This window comes from Narcine bancroftii, unplaced genomic scaffold (genome assembly GCF_036971445.1).
Source record: "Narcine bancroftii isolate sNarBan1 unplaced genomic scaffold, sNarBan1.hap1 Scaffold_267, whole genome shotgun sequence".
NCBI lineage: Eukaryota > Metazoa > Chordata > Chondrichthyes > Torpediniformes > Narcinidae > Narcine > Narcine bancroftii.
The window spans coordinates 404,447-424,211 of NW_027212002.1; the positions used below are offsets into that span (position 1 = coordinate 404,447).

A 19,765-nucleotide genomic window follows, 5' to 3' on the forward strand; every position below is an offset into this window, starting at 1 on the left:
TCTTTGTAGAGAGGTATAGAGCACTACAGCAGAGAAACAGGCCCTTTGGCTCATCTAGTCTTAGCCAAACAATTTCTCTGTCTCGTCCCATTGATTTGCAGCTGGACCATAGCCCTCCATATCCTTCCCATCTATGTACCTATCCAACCTTTTCTCAAATGTCAAAATTGAGCCTGCATGCTCCATTTCAGCTGCCAGCCTATCCCACACTCTCTGCATGAAGTTCTCCCTGATTTCACCTTTCACCCTTGACCCATGTCCTCACCCAACCTCAATGGAAAAAGCCTGCTTGCATTTACTCGATCTGTGCTCCTCAATTTTGGGATGGTGGGTCTGGAGACTATTGCAGAACAGAGTAGGAGTACTGGTGCATAATTCCACAAAAGTGGTGACCCAATTTGACAGGGTGGAGGTGGCCACATTGGCTTTGCTTGCCTTCATTCGATTGGTTATTGATACAAAGTTGGGACCACATAATACAGCTGTACAAGGTGGGAGACCATATTTCCCCCGCAGCTGTGAGGCTCCTGAACGAATCCCTCAGCAATGCCATCTTGCTGCCCTTGCTTGAAACTAATTGATCTTTTCCATTGTAACCTTTTTCTCTGTAAATTGTGCTCTTTGGATCGTCATGAATGTTAAGGATAACCTGTTAGACTGATTGTAGAAGAACATTTCTCACTGAATTGAGCATTTTGTGACAACTTAAAATTCCAAAGATTATGGGTCTCAGAACAGATGCCTGCTGAACTCTACAAATAACTGACCTCCAGGCAGAATATAGTCTACTTACTACCACCCTCTGCAAGCAAGCCAATTCTAAATCCACACAGCTAAGGTTCCATGACTTTCTAAAGGATTCTGCCATGGGGATCTTGTCAAATACTTTCCTAGAATCCACGTACACCATGTCTACTGCTCTATTTCATCAAATTCTTTTGTCACTTCCTGAAAATTCTCAATTAGGCATGACCCACCCCTCAAAGCTGTGCTGACTGTCCATGAGAAGACCAATTCTCAATGCTCATAAATCCTGCCAACAAGAATCCTCTCCAATATTTTGCCCACCACAGAGGCAAGACTGACTGGTGTAGAATTCCCAGAATTCTCCTATTACTTTTTTTAAACAAGGGGCCACATTTGCCTTTCTCCAATGCTCCAGTACCTCCTCTAAGGTCAGGGAGGACACATTGCCAAGCCCCTGTAACCTTTTGCGTCTTTTCAAGCAGTAACTTTGCGTTTATCTCATCCAGTCCTGGGACTCAACAATTCTAATGTTTTAAGATCCAGCTCTTCCTCTTTCTTAAATGTCACGGCAAAGTTTGAAGTTCCAGTATTCATAATGAACAGAGGAAGAAGGGTGATATTATCCCAGGTCAGAGGAACTTGCAGGAAGCAATTTTTTGTGTTTTCTATCTTATCTTCCTCTATGGTAGAGAATGTTAGTTTGCAAGATACCATCTAAATTTAGACATTCATACAATACAGTCCATGGCACCCAATTACATTCAATTGACCTAAAACCCCCATAATGTTTTGAATAGTGGGGGAAACCAGAGCTCCTGGGAAAACCCTTGACACAGGGAGAACATACAAACTCCTTACAGAATGCGCAGGATTCAAACCCTGGTCCCAAACGCTGGCCCTCTAACAGCTTTATGCTAACCGTGTTGCCCCATCAAAACCAATTATTTACCTCCTCTACTAACTTTGTTTTATAGATGAGTGGCAAGGGCTTATGGGCCAGAAGGGCCTGTTGCTATACTTTATCTCCAAATGAAAAAATAAATTCCCTTTTTGCTCACCTAGCAAATTACTTGAAGGAATGTTAAAACTATAAACACACAATCGTTCATGCGCTTCCACTTTTGATGGAACAATTGTATTGGGTCGCACTCTGAGAACTTTTGAAAATTACTTGAATTGCTTCCTAACTTCATTATCACACCTTCCAGATCATCCACTTGGTCATAGGTTAACTTCTCAAAACAAAGGGCCATGATTAAAATATTCAATTGTTGTAATCAGACATAGTGGTGCGGAGTCAGATACAAGCCACAGAAGATTATTGATAAGTTCTGTCAAGATCACGATCTACAGTCCATGAACTGTTGCACACAAAAGTTTGGGAACCAGAGTTTGAATGCACACAGACCAGCAGGATTCTGTATTGAAGTGTTACATGGAAATCAGGCACACAGACTTCCAAGAAAGGGGGGGAAATTTCATGATTTCTCTGGCACAACTTCAAAAGGGAGTTTAGGAATGATAGAATATTACCATACAGAAACAAGTCCTTGGGCCCTTCTGGTCTATGTTCTACTTTGAGACATTTCATTTTCATAAAAGGGATTTGTTACCTGAAGAATTCATCAATAGATGGAACCCTCTGCAGCCAGACTCCGATTCATCATTATTTATTCCCTTCAGAATCAAATTCAGGGAGTAAAATGGATTTTATGACAGGCCTCTTAACAGGAGATGCAAAATTTTGAAAAATTCACAAACCTTGTGGAATTTTAAAAAATATTTGAGAGGTTGGCACTTGCATTTAAATATTACAAGATGAATGCAGGCTCCTGCATAAAACTGGGCAAAGCTATATCACGGGCAAATCTATATCACTAGGAGATTTACAGACAGTTGTTACATTAACAACTTTAGTACCAGTCACTTTTTAAGAGGATGGAAACATGCCGAAAGCACTTCCTGCCCAGCTGGATTTTTTTTTTTAAAAAGAGGCTTGACCCATTGCATGAGACATTGAGCTTCTGGTCTTTAAAAAGATGCCTTTTATGTACTGTGGTAAATCCTTGTCTCGGTTTCCTTCACATATGGAAATACGATTACTCCTCCTTGGACAGTTCCTCAAGATTTAAAAAAATCTCTTCCTTTATTTGTGCAGGTGGAGGTGACTTATGAGGGCAGCAAAGGAAGCAAACATGTGGTGTTCATTCATGGCAGTTCTTGAGATGAACCATTGCTTGTGCTAGTATTCTAGGTGTTCCTGATATGTAACTTCTTTGCAGTAACATTCCAACTGCTGCTTCTCCACTTTGAGACATCGTGCACCAGGGAATTCAAAGGATGCATCGAGAGATATGGCCCAAACAAAAGCAAATAGGACCTGTTTGGGTCCACAACTCAGTCAGCGTGGACAAGTTGTGCTGATGGGCATTCGATCCCCAAATTTGAGGCCCTGGTGTATTTGGTGGGCTATGTTGCACAGGCCATATCACTCATATGCCAAACATCATTCGATTCTGTCATCTGTCATGGAAAGAAGACCAGAAGGGCCACTTGAAAGCCTCCATGAAACATAATCACACAGAGTATTAATGCACAGAAAAAGGCCCCTCAGCACAACTGATCCATGCTGACCGAGTTGTTAACCCAAACCCGTTTGCTTGTATTTGGCCAATATCCCTCAATGCACCCTTGGAATTCCCTGGCCCACAATCATTCGAAGTGGAGGAGCAGCAGTTGTAATGTTACTGCGTGCATGCACTGACCTCATTAAGTACCATGCAGAAGAACTTAAATCTATGTACAATAATTGCTCATTCAGCATTTCACGAACACAAAGTCAAGAGACTAACATCCAACATAAATCATCACCCCCCCCTCAAAATTTTCCAAGCAAGTGCTGGTAACACCAAACTTAAAACACTAAATAAAAGCTCTGTCCATTTCCGCAAGGGAACAAAACAGATTGTGTGGCCTTTTAAAAGAGTTACACAGGTACCCCAACTACCCTGCGTAACATTGCACCTTCAATCAGCTGCAATAAAATGATCAGGACTCTTAGCGACATGATAAAAACCAAGATAATATCAAACTGGGCTGAATCTCCTGCATTAAAACAAGAATCTCAGTTCAGAAGTATTTTATTGAGAAGAATGTACTTTGGTCTCATACAGGGCACGACAATAGACATGCTTTGTTGGGCTAAAAGTTTAGCTCAATTGTATTCCACTTTGGAATGTACAACAGAAGATATCAAGAAGCAAGGGTAAGCAACATTTTTGTGTGTTGAGGAATAAGAGAGCAAACAAAACTTGTGCAGGAATGAGGAAGAGAGGGAGAAAAAGATACAAGAAGCTGCAGATGCTGGAATTAGGAACAAAAAATCATCTGCTAGAGGAGAAAAAGAAGTTTGAAACCCTTGAGAAGCAAGATAGCTTGATGAGAACAGGGTGGGAGGGGTTGGAGAGGGGCCAGGAGGGAACTGGTGAAGGACAGATGGGAAGACAGTTGATTGGCGGGTGCCAGGGGGAAGAGAAAAAAGAACAGGAGGAGAAAGGAGAATCCTACAGGGTCAGTGTGATAGTACAGATCTATCACCAATGTCAGACCTATTTGAGTCAATGAATAAGTGACCAAGAGGAACTGCACAGATTATGACACCAAGCAGGAGTGAAAGAGTTTGTATGGAGGTAGAGGTTAAAGAAAGAGACTTGAGTGAGACCAAGTGTGATGGATATTCATTGTCCCGGAAGCTCCCTGGTCAACTTTGCTTTCTCTCCACAATGCTTATTGTTACAATTGGTTTCTTAGCACTGTTGAGACATTGCCCAAGGTTGGAGAGGCTTAATGGGAAATAGTTTACACTTCCAACTGTCAAGGTTCAAGATGCTTGCTGCTGAATAACAGTTAAAGTGTCAAACTCAAAGAAACTGCTTGAGGTTCAGGAGATAAATGTTTAACTCATACTCTTTGCTCATCCTCTTAGCTCCAGCTATGGGCTCCTCTGCATCGGAGAGGCTGATCGCGGGCTGAGAGATTATATCACTGAGCAACTTTGCTCTTTCTGCTGTAAATTCAGGGATCCCCCCCCCCACCCCCCAAGTGGTCAATCATTTTCATTCCATGCACAGACACATCTATCCATGGCCTCAGCACTGCTGAGCTGAGGCTACCTCCAAAATGAAGGATCAACACCCAATATCCTGTCTGGAGACTCTCCAACAAAACGGCATTAACATCAACAGCTTCTATTAAATCTCTCCCTGTGTTTCTCTCTTTGCCTATCCCCATTTCCTTTCCACGAGCTTCCCATTTCCTTCCCTTCCTTCACCATTCAGAGAGCTACTCCTCCCTCTGCTTTTTTTTCTCTTCTACCCTCCCACTCCTATCCACCCATGGCCTCTTTCTTACCTGTTAGTCCGCGCTCCTCCCCCTGCCTCTCCTTTTTTCTTCAGGCACCTTGACAAAGTACAGGGCTGAAACATTGGTTACCCTTTTCTTCTCAATGCTATGAGACTTGCTGAGTTTCTCAGGCACATTTATGTATTGCAAAACAAGACTATTGGTAACAACTTGAATTAAACGACAATATCTCAACCAGTTGATTTTATCAAAGCTAATAGTACCACCAAATCTGATTTTTATGCATATAGATGGGTTTATTAGAGACTGCTTAACTCGATAAAAGAGCATGCTCTGAAATGTCTGTCTTCTACAAACGTAGCTTCCTCTCCTCCACCATCAACTCAGCCCTCACCCACATCTCCTCCATTTCCTGCTCATTTTTCCTGGCCTCCTCTGCCCCCAAATGCACAGGATTCTCCTTGTCCTTACTTACCACCCCACCAGTCTCTGGATCCAACACGTTATCCTCCTGAATTTCTGGCACTTACACCAGACACCTCTTCCCCTCTCTGCCTTCTATAGGGTCCACTGCCTCCCGGACTCCTTCATGGACTCATCCCTCCTTACCAACACTTCATTTGTATCCCTCCCTACCAACACAGGTTTGATTTACTGTGTCCGGTGCTCCCTTTGTGGCCTTCTCTACATTGGAGAGACTGCCGCAGACTGGAAGATCGCTTTGCTGAGCGCCTTCACTTTGCCTGCATCAGTAACAGTGACATCCCAGTGGCCGACCATTTCACAGGGGTTGGTGATGGGGGCACTTTTTTTCATGTTGTAGATCAATGAGTTAGATGATGGAATGAATGGATTTGTGACAACATTTGCAGATGATACAAAGATAGATGCAGGAGCAGGTGGTTTTGAGAAAACAGGCAAATGAGATGCAATGTCAGAAAGTGGACGATCATGCACTTGGGTAGAAACAAACAGTTTATTTTCTAAAAGGGGAGAAAACTGAAAATTACCAGATGCAAAGCGAACTGGGAGTCCTTGTGCATGATGACCTAAAAGGTAAACGTAGATCGCATCTAAGTGGTGAAGATGGTAAATGAAATGCTGGCATTCATTTCAAGAGGAACATATGAGGAGGAATGTGACATTGAGGTTTAGAAGGCCCAGGTGAGACCTTATTTGGAGTATTGTGAGCAGTTTTGGGCTCCTCGTTTAAGAAAGGATGTGCTGATGTTGAGAGTTCAGAGGTGGTTCACAAGGATGATTCCAGGAATGAAATTATTATTTGAGGAACGTTTGATGGCTCTTGGCTGTATTCATTAAAATTTAGGAGAATTTGGGGGGGTGGGGGGGGAAATCTCATTGAAACATTTCAAATATTGAATAGCATGGTCAAAGTAGAAAAGGTGGTTTCCCTTGGTGGGAGAGTCCAGGACAAAAGGGCACAACAGGATTGAAGGGTATCCAGTTAGAACAGAGATGTGGAGAAATAACTTTAGCCAGAGGGTAGTGATTTGGTCACATTTGTTCCCACAGGTGGCTGTAGAGGCCAAGCCATGGATGATTTCAATCAGAGATTGGTAGGTTCTTGATTTTCTAGGGCAAAGGTCATGGAGACCATGCTGAGCAGTGGAGCTTAGTGGGAAATGAATCAGCTCATGTTTGAATGGGCTGAACAGACCATTTCTACTCCTATGTTTTCATTAACTAAGACAAATAAAAATCAAGTATAAAATTAGAAGACAACAAGTTAGGTGTCAAAAATGACTCCACAGCCTGTTCTGCATTGTTAAAATAGTGATTATTGGCAGCTAAATCCCTTTGAAAAACAGCTAAACCAATTAAGTAAACTGGTCCATGAAATATAGATTGAAACAATATGATCTTCCTAATGTTTGGGGCTCTTGAACAGCTAAACTCAATGGCTAAAAAAACTGAAAAGCAGAAGCGGGAGTGTGAAAGTACAAGACATACACAGGATCAATTAGTGGGTGGAAGTTGGAGCAGGAATCAACAGACCACTTTGCAAAGGAAGGAGATCAGATTTATTGTCAGAGTACAGATGACATCACATACAAACCGGATATTCTTTTTTCTGGAGGCGAGGTGTAGAATTACTACTTATTGGTGCAGAAAAAAACTAGACATAGCGTACACATGGAGACAAACTGTGCACTACAGAGAGAATAATTTTTAAAAATCAATAACGTGCACAAGTAAGCGTTCTTTTTTTTTTAATTTTTCACACCATAAATCACATTAACCATGATACACACTTTTTCCTTTTCACACATATACAGTGCCATTTTCTCCCCCCCCTTCCCTCCTCCCATCCCATCCCACCCTCCCTACCTCCCCCCTCCCGTCCATTTAAGGTACAAAATCTAGGATACATTAAATCAGTCAGACAATGTTGTCATTCAATAAAAATACACCAGAAATTCCACTGAGTACAAGTAAGCGTTCTTAAATGAATCCCTAACTGAGTTTGTGGTTAAGGAGTCTGATGGTGGAGGGGTAGCAGTTGTTCCTGAACCTGATGGTGTGAGACCTCTTTCCAGAAGGTACGAAGCCATCAAAGGAAGAGTTGTGGAGAGTGATGAGGGTTTTCATGGACTACAAAAGGATTTGGACTGTTTGGAAAGGTGGCAGATGGAGTTTAATGTAGGCAAGTGTGAGGTGCTTCATTTTGGGAAGAATAACCAAGACGTATGCTGTCTCAGCCACTTGAAAAGAGGGCGCACAAAATCAGTGAACCGGTGCGGACTCGAAAGGCCAACATGGCCTGTTTCCGCTCCATATATGGTTATATGATGGCAGCAGCGAGAACAGAGCGTGTGCAGGGTGGTGGGGATCCTTGATGATTGCTGCTTCTCTCCGATGGCAGTGATCCCTGTAGATATTCTTGATAGTGGGTAAGGTTATGTCTGTGATGTCCTGGGCTGTGTCCACTACCTTTTGAAGGGACTTACACTCAGGGGTTTTGATGTTCCCATACCAGACTGTAATGCAGCCAGTCAGAATACTTTTCACCACACAGCTATAGAAAGTTGCTTCTGAGGAAGTCGAGGTGCTGACGAGCTTTCTTCATAATGCCATTAGTGTGTTGGGTCCAGGAAAGATCCTTCAAGATAGTGATTCCCAAGAACTTAAATTTGTTCACCCTCTGCAACTCTGATCCCCCAGTGATGACTGGATTGTAAACCTCTGGCTTTCCTTTCCTAATGTCAACAATCAGCTCTTTAGTTTTGGTGACATTGAGTGCAAGGTTGTTGTTGGTGCACCATTCAGCCAAGTTTTCAATCTCCCTCCTGTCTATGGGCTCATCCCCTTTCTTTATTCAACCCACTAACGTGGCATCATCAGTGAATTTGTCGATGGTGTTACTGTCGTACCAAACCACACTGTCATAGGTGTAAAGTGAGAGGAGCAGGAGGCTAAAAACCCAGTCCTGTGGTGCCCTGGTACTGATGGAGATTGGGGAGGAGATGTTCTTGCCTGGAGGTGAAGAAATCCAAGGGAGAGGTTTCAGAACCAAAATGATGACAAGGGAAAGTGGCATGAAACCATCTCATTAAACGTTTGAGGGGGTTTGGAGGAGGACAGGATCTGAAAAGAGGGTGAAGTATCTACATCATCCACAAGCCCAGTTTCATTCAAATGACAAGCGCACAGCCTGGCAAGGGGAAGAGAAAGTGGAATGAACTGCAGTTGGGGCAATAGAGAATGGTGAAGGGTGTTGCCAGCAACTTTTGGAGAAAAGGACCTTTGTTAATTTGGACTTCACAGCATCTTTGTGAACAGCAGCCAAGGATACTTGAAGCAGTCTTGAGCAGAAATAGACTCAAATCTATTTATGTGGTGGGTTGCAAAATAATTACATCCACTCAAAATGTAAATCTTGACCTGTTTACCATGTTAATAAATCTGAAAAGATATTGAATATTGTTAAACAATCTGACCTATTAGTGAACCTAAATGAAAATTTTGTTCATCCTTCTTTGGAGGACCTTTCAGCCAAGCCCAGGAAAACTATTTACATGTGTTCTTGCCTAAAGAGGACAAGAAACCTTGAATAGTTCCACTCTTTACTCCTTGGATATCAGACAGCAAAATTCTCTTGTGTAATATACATGTTGAAGAACATCCCAACACCAGTTTTCAGCAAGTTTATTTTTTTAAAAATGGCATAACCAACATTTTTGGGCTTGAGCTCTTCATACTTTGGTATAAAGGTGATCAGACATTGGTCAAGGCCTCAAGTCTTAAATGTTGGCTGTGTACTTATATCTTTGCTATATAACATACACTGTTAGACCTTCTGAGTTTCTCCAACATTGTGTTTGTACTTCAATCACGCTGTCTGAAACTTAGCAGGTCATGCAGCATCTATAGGAAGTAAACGGGACTGAAGGTTTCAGGCCTGATCCTTTTCTCAAGGTAGAAGTAACAGGAGCCTGAATAAAAAGGTGGGGTTGCGGCAGTGGTGGGGGGGTGGGGGGTGGAGAAGAAGGAGTGGTCCTGTTTGTGGTGTGGAGCACTGAACTATCAGGCAGCTCTCAGACACTTCCTCCAACCTCTCACAGGTCCCCACATCCAAGTCATTATTTCCAACACCATCTCCAACCTCGTCACCTCTGGTCACTTCCCTCCAAATCCTACATTTCAAACAGTGGGAGGAAACTGGAGTACCAATGCAGACATTGGGAGAACATACAAACTCATTCCGGTCTGTGCAGGGTTCAAACCCGATCACTGGCACTGGAACACCATTCTGCTCACCACCAGGCTAACTGTGCTGCCCTTCATGGAAGCAGGGGTATCCAAATTTAGAGGGGGAAAATTAAAAAATCTCTATTTATGCCATCAGGTTTAAGGCTGTCCTGGATGAGTAAGTTGTATTGTTCACTTGCATTTCAAAGGCCTTCCATTCCACAGGCATGTACATACTTAGATTTGGACAGATTGTCCACTTCGCTCTACAGATGCTGCCTGAGAGTCTCTCCAGCTTCTCCATGTTCACAGCAGCATCTTCATGTTTTTTTCTTTGTATCTTTTCACACATTCATGCGTCAATTCATTTCTTGGCTTCATCAGAATCGAAACAGCAAGACTACGAGTTTTATTCATATAACCTTCAATGTGCTGATGAGGTTCAACACATTTTAGTTGGATTGGTTAATATAGCTTTGGCTGTAATAGTATTAACATACAACGTTACAGTACTGTATAGTCCCGTCAGCCACAATGCTGTGCTGACTGAAATATACCTACCAAAGAATAAAAATACTGGACCCTCCCAACCTCAATCCTATTTTCCCTATCTTTCTTTCTTTCTTTCTTTGGCTTGGTTTCACGGACGAAGATTTATGGAGGGGTATGTCCACGTCTGCTGCAGGCTCGTTGGTGACTGACAAGTCTGATGCAGGACAGGCAGGCACAGTTGCAGCGTTTGCAAGGGAAAATTGGTGGGTTGGGGTTGGGGGTTGGGTTTTCCTCCTTTGTCTTTTGTCAGTGAGGTGGACTCTGCGGTCTTCTTCAAAGGAGGTTGCTGCCCGCCGAACTGTGAGGCACCAAGATGCACGGTTGGAGGTGATATTGGCCCACTGGTGGTGGTCAATGGGGCAGGCACCAAGAGATTTCTTTAAGCAGTCCTTGTACCTCTTCTTTGGTGCACCTCTGTCTCGGTGGCCAGTGGAGAGCTCGCCATAGAACACGATCTTGGGAAGGCGATGGTCCTCCATTCTGGAGATGTGACCCACCCAGTGCAGTTGGGTCTTCAGCAGCGTGGATTCGACGCTTGCTTGCAGACTCTGCCAGCTCGAGTACTTCGATGTTGGTGATGAAGTCATTCCAATGAATGTTGAGGATGGAGCGGAGACAGCGCTGATGGAAGCGTTCTAGGAGCCGTAGGTGATGCTGGTAGAGGACCCATGATTCAGAACCGAACAGGAGCGTGGGTATGACAACGGCTCTGTACACGCTGATCTTTGTGTGTTTCTTCAGGTGGTTGTTTTTCCAGACTCTTTTGTGTAGTCTTCCAAGAGACTCTTAAATCCCCCTGTTGTCCCATACTTCACTACCACTCCTGGCAATGCACCTATAACTTTGTGTATGTAAGGCCCATAGGCTGATGTCTCCCCTAAACTTTCCTCCCTTCACTTTGAATAGATATCCTCTGGGAAAAAGGTGCTGATTGTCTGCTTTATCTATGCCTCCAAGAATTTTTTAAAAATCTGAACTGCAGTAAAGTACAGACAAATCAAAAGGCAGGAAAACACCTGCATCGTCTTCTGATATAGACCAGCAGTTTTCAAACATTTTCTTTCCACTCACATACCACCTTAAGTAATCCCTATGCCGTAAGTGCTCTGTGATTAGTAAGGGATTAGGGAATAAAAGGTCGAGAACCACTGCTCTAGACCCAATTGTTTCTGAAATATTTTGCTTGAGAAAAATTGTTATTGGCCCATTTCCTTTGGAGTAATGAAACCATGCACATAACGAGTCAATGAGGTACGATTAAAATGGTAGTTTTCAAACCTTTTTTCTTTCTACTCACATACCACCTTAGGCAATCCCTTACTATTTCTGTAAGTGGAAATAATAAGTTTGAAAATCCCTGATATAGACTATCAGCCCTCCAAAAATATCTAAAACGTATTTCCTAATGACATATAAAATACTGCTCATGTGATATCTCCCTAAATATACACCTGCACTCTTATCCCAACTGAATTCAATGCATTGAGAAGCAAGTCAAGAGACAGATGACTAATTAATGTTGAAGGAATGCTTCGCACCACATTCCTAGGGCTTATGTGACAAGCATTCCCCACAGAGGGAGACTTATCAGATTTTGTTTGAAAGAAGGATCATGCTGAATTTGATGGGAGTTTGAGCATCTGAAAGAGCATCAACCCTCAATGGTAACTCAGGTTCTTTTACCCACCTCCGCAGCCCGACCTGTTCATTTTCTGCAAGGCCCTACTTTTAAGCAAGAACAGTGTTTGATGTACCTGGACAACCTGCTCATCCAGGAGGGAGATTGAAAACTGGGCTGAATGGTGCACCCAATGTCACCAAAACCAAGGGGGGTAAAAAAAATCAGAGGTTCTCTAAGTGATCATTGGGGGAAATTAGAGAAGAAGTGAGCAAATTTATGTTCTTGGGAGTCACTATCTTGTATTGTGAAGAAAATACATCAAATCCTCTACTTCCTCAGGAATTTGCGAGGTTTGGTATGATCCTATAAACCCTGTGCTGACCCGTCTGGTATGAGGATACCAATACCCCGAGTCTAAAGCCCTGCAAAAGGTAGTGGACACATCACAGGTCATCATACCATCAGGAAAAAGGTCTCGGTACCACACGACTCGCACCACCTGGTTCAGGAACAGCTGCTCCCCCTCCACCATCAGACTCCTCAACAACAAACTCAGTGACTGGTGCACGGGCTAACTTTTGCACTTTATTCTTTCCTCTCTGTATTTTTGACAGAGTTTGTTTATATTTCTTTATTTGTTTACATGTTGAATACAGTTTTTTTTACACTTCCAATAAATGGTCATCTGCCTCATGCACAGGAAAAAGAATCTCAGGGTTATATGTGATGTTGTACAAGTACTCTTAACAATAAATCTGAAAAAAATTCATCTACAAATCAAAGTCTCCTTTTAAAATTGTAGAGTCCTCATTATGTTAGGACTTTTCAAATATGTCATGAAAGGTTTCATGCAGAATTTAATACCAAAATGTAGAAATCAGGAGTCCGCAGCCAGTCTATTACAACAGCAAATTCAGTCTCCCATCCCTCTACCTGCAAGTTCTATTTACCTCAGATATTAGGCTTCGTGGCACCCACCACACTCTGGCTGTAAAATAACAAACACTTTTCAAACTTCCTTCTCACCATGCCATTAAATACCCAAAATCAACACTTCCCCTATTAATTATGCACAAACAAGCATAATTAAAGAGAAATGTCTAAAAACTTGTTCACAGAAGTGGGTTTTGAAAGGAACACCTAGAATATAAAGAAAGGGAGAGAGGTCGACTATATTAGGGACTTAACTGAAGGAGGCATTGTATCAATAAAAGATTTCTTTAAAGTCAGGATGATCAAGATGTGGTGATATGTAATTACGCTACTAGATCACCAGGGGTCATCCCAGTGACCTTGTCTAGAAAGCAGTCCAGAGCTACAGTCTAGCCTTCCAGATTCATCTTGCAGAGAGACAAGACCTCTTAGAGTACATATTAATTTATTAAAGCTGTCTTATACTCGCACTGCTAGTGTGGTTATTGTCAGTACAATTTAATAAACTAATATCATAGCTACTTGCATGGAAGCTGCTCCTGCTCCAACACGCATTCCCAACCACCTGGAGACTCTTCCTGGGGAATGGAATCCAGGAACAACCAGCACACACGTGCATCTGAGGACAGAGACGGCAAGGGACCGCTGTACTGGAATCATCGTGGAATGCGGGGAAGACCACAGAAGTACGATAGGGCAGGTAAGAAACAGCCAACAGCGTTGCCTGCCTGTAGGTTCGCTGGTACAGGCACCGCCGACCTCAAACCCCAGTCCAATCAGAATGGGGCCACTACAAGTGTGGGTGGAAGGATCTCCACAAGTCGTGCTCCCGATCGCCACATATGTGCAGAATTCCCGACCACGCCAGAGCCAAGGAAACTGCTACCTCTGGGATCCACCCTAAGTCCGCTGCAAACGTCCCAAAGCCATAGACTCAGCCAACAGCCCCAAGCACCCAGGTTACTCCTCCAGCAGACACAAGCTCCACAGAGGCTTTACCAGGAGCTCCCAGTACCCCAGGGTCCACCCTTGCTACACCTAAACACAGAGACCACGTGGAGACTGGGAACGACCTCCAGGGTACACCCACATTACCTAAGGGACAAGAGAATGCGGCTTAGCCATGTGCTGCGACCAGACAGGCTGGAGCTCGACCCCAGAAATCCTGGAGCCGGCACGCACTTCGGCCGCTGGCAGAGATGCTTTCTGAATTACGTAGAGGGTGCTGAGGCATCAGATAAAGAGCTATTAATGCTGCTGTTAACGCAGATAGGAGACCACCCTTATTCCCTTATACAGGATGCCAGGTCCTACCAAGAGGCAATGAGAACTTTACAGAAGCATTACAGTAAGGGGCATAGCAAACTCTACTCCCGGTATAGGCTCATGACCAGGACACAAGTAGGGGAGTCTGCCAGAGACTTTATACTCTCTCTGAAAGACCTGGCGAGAGGCTGCAACTTTAAAGCAGTATCAGCCCAAGAGTATGCGGAGGACCTTATGATGGACAGAATTGTTGCGGGCATGTGGTCCACTGAGACCATCGATTGCTGGAGAAAGGAATGGTGGGGCTAGATGAGGCAGAGACTATTGCAGAAGCTTTAGAAAGCACCAAGAAAGAATTGGAGAAGTACTCACAGGACCCTGGGGCTAGGACAAATGTCACACTGCTGGATTCTCTAGCCCCACGAAAAGAAAAGTGTGCTGCTTCACAGGAATTCACTGCAGCAACAGTGAGGGTCCCAAGTGCTTTTTCTGTGGACAAAGAAAGCACCCCAGAGCCCTCTGCCCTGCCAGAGAAAATGTCTGTTCCAACTGTGGAAAACATGAGCAGAACAGAAGCCCCAAGGCCCTAGCCAAGGCCCATTCTCATGCTAATGAGAGGCGGAAAAGCACTTCTTTCTTCACAAACAGAAGAAGAATGCCATGTGCAGCCGGCCATCTTGGACAAATGCAACAGAGCAGAGGACACAGTCTTCAGGAGATGAATATGACACCGAGTACTATCGGATAGAAGGACACGAAGGACTTGCTTCCCTACGCATGAATCAGTCAAGTCCACACAATTTATCTGACGCCACTGTGTGCATCAAAATTAATGATGTGAGAGTAAATTGCTTAATAGATAGTGGAAGCACTGAAAGTTTCATTGACCAGGGGTTAGTCAACCCTAGACTTGATGGCAGACCTAATCCCATTCAAGAGAATCCCCAGCCCATATGGCCACATGACCAACCAGTACTTCCCACTCCCACACCTCCACCGAGAAAGGCCGAAAGACAGACCGCACTCCCCACCCCTATACCACTACCAAGGAGGTACAGAAGGCAACGGAAGCCACGAAAAATTTTGGACTTATGAACTTACAAACAAGGGAAGGAGGATGGGGGGAATAACAATTTTTTTAAGGGGGGTGAATGTGGTGATATGTAATTACACCACTAGGTGACCTTGTCTATAAAGCAGTCCAGAGCTACAGTTTAGCCTTCCAGGTTCATCTTGCAGAGAGACAAGACCCTCTTAGTGTACATATTAGTTTATTAAAGCTGTCTTATACTCACACTGCTGGTGTGGTCAGTACACAAGATGCTAGAATTTGGGAAGAACAGATGATCAGACGCAGGGAGGGGATGGCCACTAAGGAATTCAAGAATCAAAAAAAGTGATGGAAGAAAGGGTTACATAGCACGAAACGGTTCCTTTCAGACGACCATATCTGCATTAATTATGATGTAACCATATTTGCCTGCAAGGCCCTAACCCTCAGTGTCTTTCCTTTCTAAGTACTTGTCCAAAAACCTCAAACACTGCAAGACTATTTTCCTCCACCACCTCCTCTAACAGCTCATTTCAATTAAACATCACTCTCTTCAGAAAACTTACCTCTCAGATCTTTATGTATCTCCCCTCTTGTCAAAGCATCACAAGAGTCTCAACACCCACCCTGAAACATTCACTTTATTTCAAAATGCCGTTACCTGGGAGAATGGTTGACATTGTCCAAGTCTAGCAGGTTACCATGGAGCAAGGGGGAAGAGGAAAATTGAAGTAAATACAGCTATGGCTCTTCGTCAGGAGACCAAATTAAAGCAGATGAACAAGTGAGGAAATCGATCTAACGCCTCCTGGTCTGAAATGCAAAATGAAAGAGCACAATTATTTTGATTGGAAACACAATTGAGGGAACTAGAGGAGAAACTATCAATTTCTCTGACAAAAGGAATCCTTTCCAGGCACTTGGATCACAATATTACATCAAGCCCATTTCCAAAGGCTCACGAGCACATTCCAGGAAATTTATCCCCACAGAGATCATTTAGGTAAAAGGGCTCATCTGACTATTCACGTGAACATTAACATCACGAAAACCAAGGAGCTTATTGAAGATTTGAGGAAGGGAGCCTGAGAGACCATGTGCCTGCCTGCATTGATGGGCAGAAGGAGGAGAGACTTGGAACCTTCAAGCTCCTGGGAGCCCATATTTCAGAAGACATTTCCTATAGCCAGCACATTGAGGCAATCATAAAGAAGGCAAACCAGCACCTCTATTTTTTCAGGGGCCTGAAGACATTTAGCAAACCATCAATCAAACTTCGACAGATGCACTGTGGAAAGTATGCTGACTGAATGGCTCACAGCTTGGTTTGGCAATTCCTGCAGGAATGCAGAAGGTATCAATCATAGCAGAATCCATCAAGGATTCGGACTCCATCCCCTGTCTCCCCTCCATCCATTGAACTCTGATTCCTGTCTTTTTCATTTTAAATTTTAGACATAAAGCATGATAATAGGCCATTTTGGCCCACAAATCTGTACCACCAAATTACACCCAATTAACTTATTCCCCTGCTGTATGTCTCAAATGGAGGGAGGAAACGGACTCCCAGGGAAAACCCACACAGACACGGGGAGAACGTACAAACTCCTTACAAACAGCGCAGGGTTCGAACCTCAATCTTGACTGCTGGCTGTAACGGTGTTGTACTAACCCCTACACCAACCATGCTGCCCAAATACACCCATGTGATCATTAACCCATGAACCCCATATGTCTTTGGAACATGGGAGGAAACAAGAGCACTCAGAGGAAGTCCACACAGTCACAGGAGAACATACAAACTCCTTCGAGACAGGGAAAGATTCAAACACAGACATCAGAGCAGAAATAGGTTTGCCAGCCAATCAAGTCTGTCTCACCATTCATTTTCCCACCCAGCCCCACTGACTGGCCTTCTCCCCAAAAATCAAGCACCTATCAATCTCTCCCTTAAAAACACTCAACAATGGCCTCCACAACCACCTTTGGCAACAAATTCCACAGATTCACTACCATTTGGTAAAGAAATTCCCCCACATCTCTGTTCTAAGTGGACGCCCTTCAATCTTGAAGTTGTTCCCTCTTGTCCTAGACTCTCCCACCGTGGGGAACAACCTTTCTACATCTACTCTGTCCACACCTTTCAACATTCAAACTGTTTCAATGAGATCCCCCCTCATTCTCCTAAATTCCAACAAGTACAGGCCAAGAGCAGTCAGTCATTCCTCATATGATACGAAATAGTGGAGAAACTCAGCAGGTCAAACAATGTACTTTATATAGCAAAGATAACGATATATAACCAACATTTTGGGGTTGAGTTCTTCATCAAAGTTCCTCCTATGATAACCCTTTCATTCCTGGAATCATCCTTGTTAACTTCCTTTAAACCCTTCCTATTGGCAGAACATCCTTTCATAAATGAGGAGCCCAGAACTGCTCACAATCCTCCAAGTAAGGTCTCACCAGGGCCTTCTAAACCCCCAACATCACATCCCTGCACTTGTATTCCAGTTACTGGTGCTGCAATAGTGATGAACTAACCGCAACCCTAACTGTACTGCTCAATTATAGTTTTTCTTTACAAGTATAAGTTTTGATGCAGATGTACCTTGTACAATAATTATACAATAAAGTCATTATCATTAAGAAAATACTTTGGGTAGAACTTGAAGTCCCATAATCTGTGGTACCATGAACTTAGAACCAGGAAATGGGTTGAGCATACAGTCTATTGGTGAACATCTAGGACGTGGGCTGAATTGGTTTGTATACCATAGGTTCCTGCAAAAACCAAACTAGATTGAAAAACCTAATTTTAATCAGCAAAAATGTACAAAATATTGAAGCATCACCTCATAAATCATATAGGTTTCAAGGGAGAGTTTATTCATAGAAAATGCATCTTTTGTCCAAGCCATGAATGAATTATCAGCCATGTCCCTAATCTAACATTGATATTGTAGTGAATCTCTCAAATTTAAAAAAAGACTTGAATGCCAGAACTGAGAAGCAACAAAGAGAAGTATTTAAAATTGTAAAAGGAGATTGATGGTGCCTTATGAAGGTGATCAGGCTGAAGCGAACCTCTGGGCTCACTTGCTATTTCTTATGTTCTAATGTCCACTATGAAAAATGATTTCCACTGGTTGGGAGAACAACAGATGGGAGATCATTAATTTTAATGGTCATGGAAACCTGTGGGGTACTTTCATTCACCCCATGGGGGTGCGCACGCGCACATCTGAGGTGTGAAAAGCAGAGTTAACATGTAGACCCTTGAACCTTTCACCAGAAAGATATGGTTAGTGTCCAGGATTCAAATCTTTGCGGTCTGTATTGAGTTTGTACATTCTCCTTGTGTCTGAATGTAACAGTTTCCTCTCACCAATCAAAATGTGGTAAATCAATTGGGTGGCACAAGCTTGTGGGCAGAAAGGGCCTGCTACCATGTTGTACGTCTAAATTTAAGAATGAGGAAAATCTAAGAGATGCTTGAAGAAAAGATGCTTCTGGTAGCAAGGTGGTGGACAGAATGAGGTAGAGACAGTGCAAATGCATCAGTGCCCATTGAGAAAGGGAGGTGAATGATGGGTCTGAAGGTGAAGTAGAAAGGAGATGAAGGAGTACACAAAAGAAATGAAATGATGGAACTGCAATATAGAACACAGCAGATGCTGCAGATGCTACTGGAAATACCCACATGGAAATTTCTCCCAAAAAGAGGAAAAAAACAGGGTCAATCTGTGGAGTCTTTAAAATCATGAAGGACAGATACAGAAAGGAAGTCCAAATAAAAGGGCAATAAAAACAAAAAAATTGCAGATGCTGGAAATCTGAAATAAAAGATGTAAATGCAGAGGTGATCAGTAGTCTCTTGGAAGAAAGAAGCAGTCAAATGTTCAGAAAGATGTCCTGCCATCATAACATTTATTCTATTTTAGCTGAAACTTCATTGCTTTAAAATAGCAAATCCTGAAAATTCAACAAAAAGGATTAAGAAAGATTTTTCTTACCCATTCAATGATTCCAATGTTGAATATTATTCACTAGAATGATTCCTGGAATGAAGGGATTAACATACAAGGAATGATTGACAGCCCTTGGACAGTACTCCTTGGGAGTTCAGAAGGATGAGGGGAACCTCAGAAGCATTTTGAAAGGCCTGGAGACAGTAGATGTGGCAAAGTTGTTTCCTATGATAGGGGAGTCAATGACAAGAGTGCTTAACTTTAGGTTTGAAGGGTGCTCATTTAAAACAGATGTGGAGGAACTTCTTTAGCCAGAGGGTGGTGAACCTATAGAATGTGCTCCACAGGCAGCTGTGGGGGCCAAGTCATTGGGTGTTTTTCAGGCAGATTCACAGGGTATCAGAAGGTTATGGTGAGAAGGTAGGGGAGTGGGGATGAGTGGGAAAATGGATCAGCTCAGCAATGAATGGCAGAGCAGACTCGATCTCGAATGGACATTATCAAATAGTCTTGAAAGAAGCATGTCCTGGGTTTGCCACTTGTGCCAACTGG

At 43.2% G+C, this 19,765-nt stretch overlaps 1 protein-coding gene across 2 annotated transcripts in view; it reads right to left on the reverse strand.

The window, feature by feature from the left end:
- The window catches only part of LOC138750789 (glycophorin-C-like), a 108,078-nt gene that overhangs the window by 72,335 nt on the left and 15,978 nt on the right, over positions 1-19,765 (reverse strand). The window contains exon 2 of one of the 2 annotated variants that reach the window (XM_069912930.1): positions 15,904-16,055. The exons of the other annotated variant lie outside the window; for it this stretch is intronic. Coding sequence (XP_069769031.1) covers positions 15,904-15,922 — 19 coding nt within the window. The 5' untranslated portion in view covers positions 15,923-16,055. The remainder of the gene's footprint in view (positions 1-15,903; positions 16,056-19,765) is intronic. 2 annotated transcript variants of the gene reach the window in all.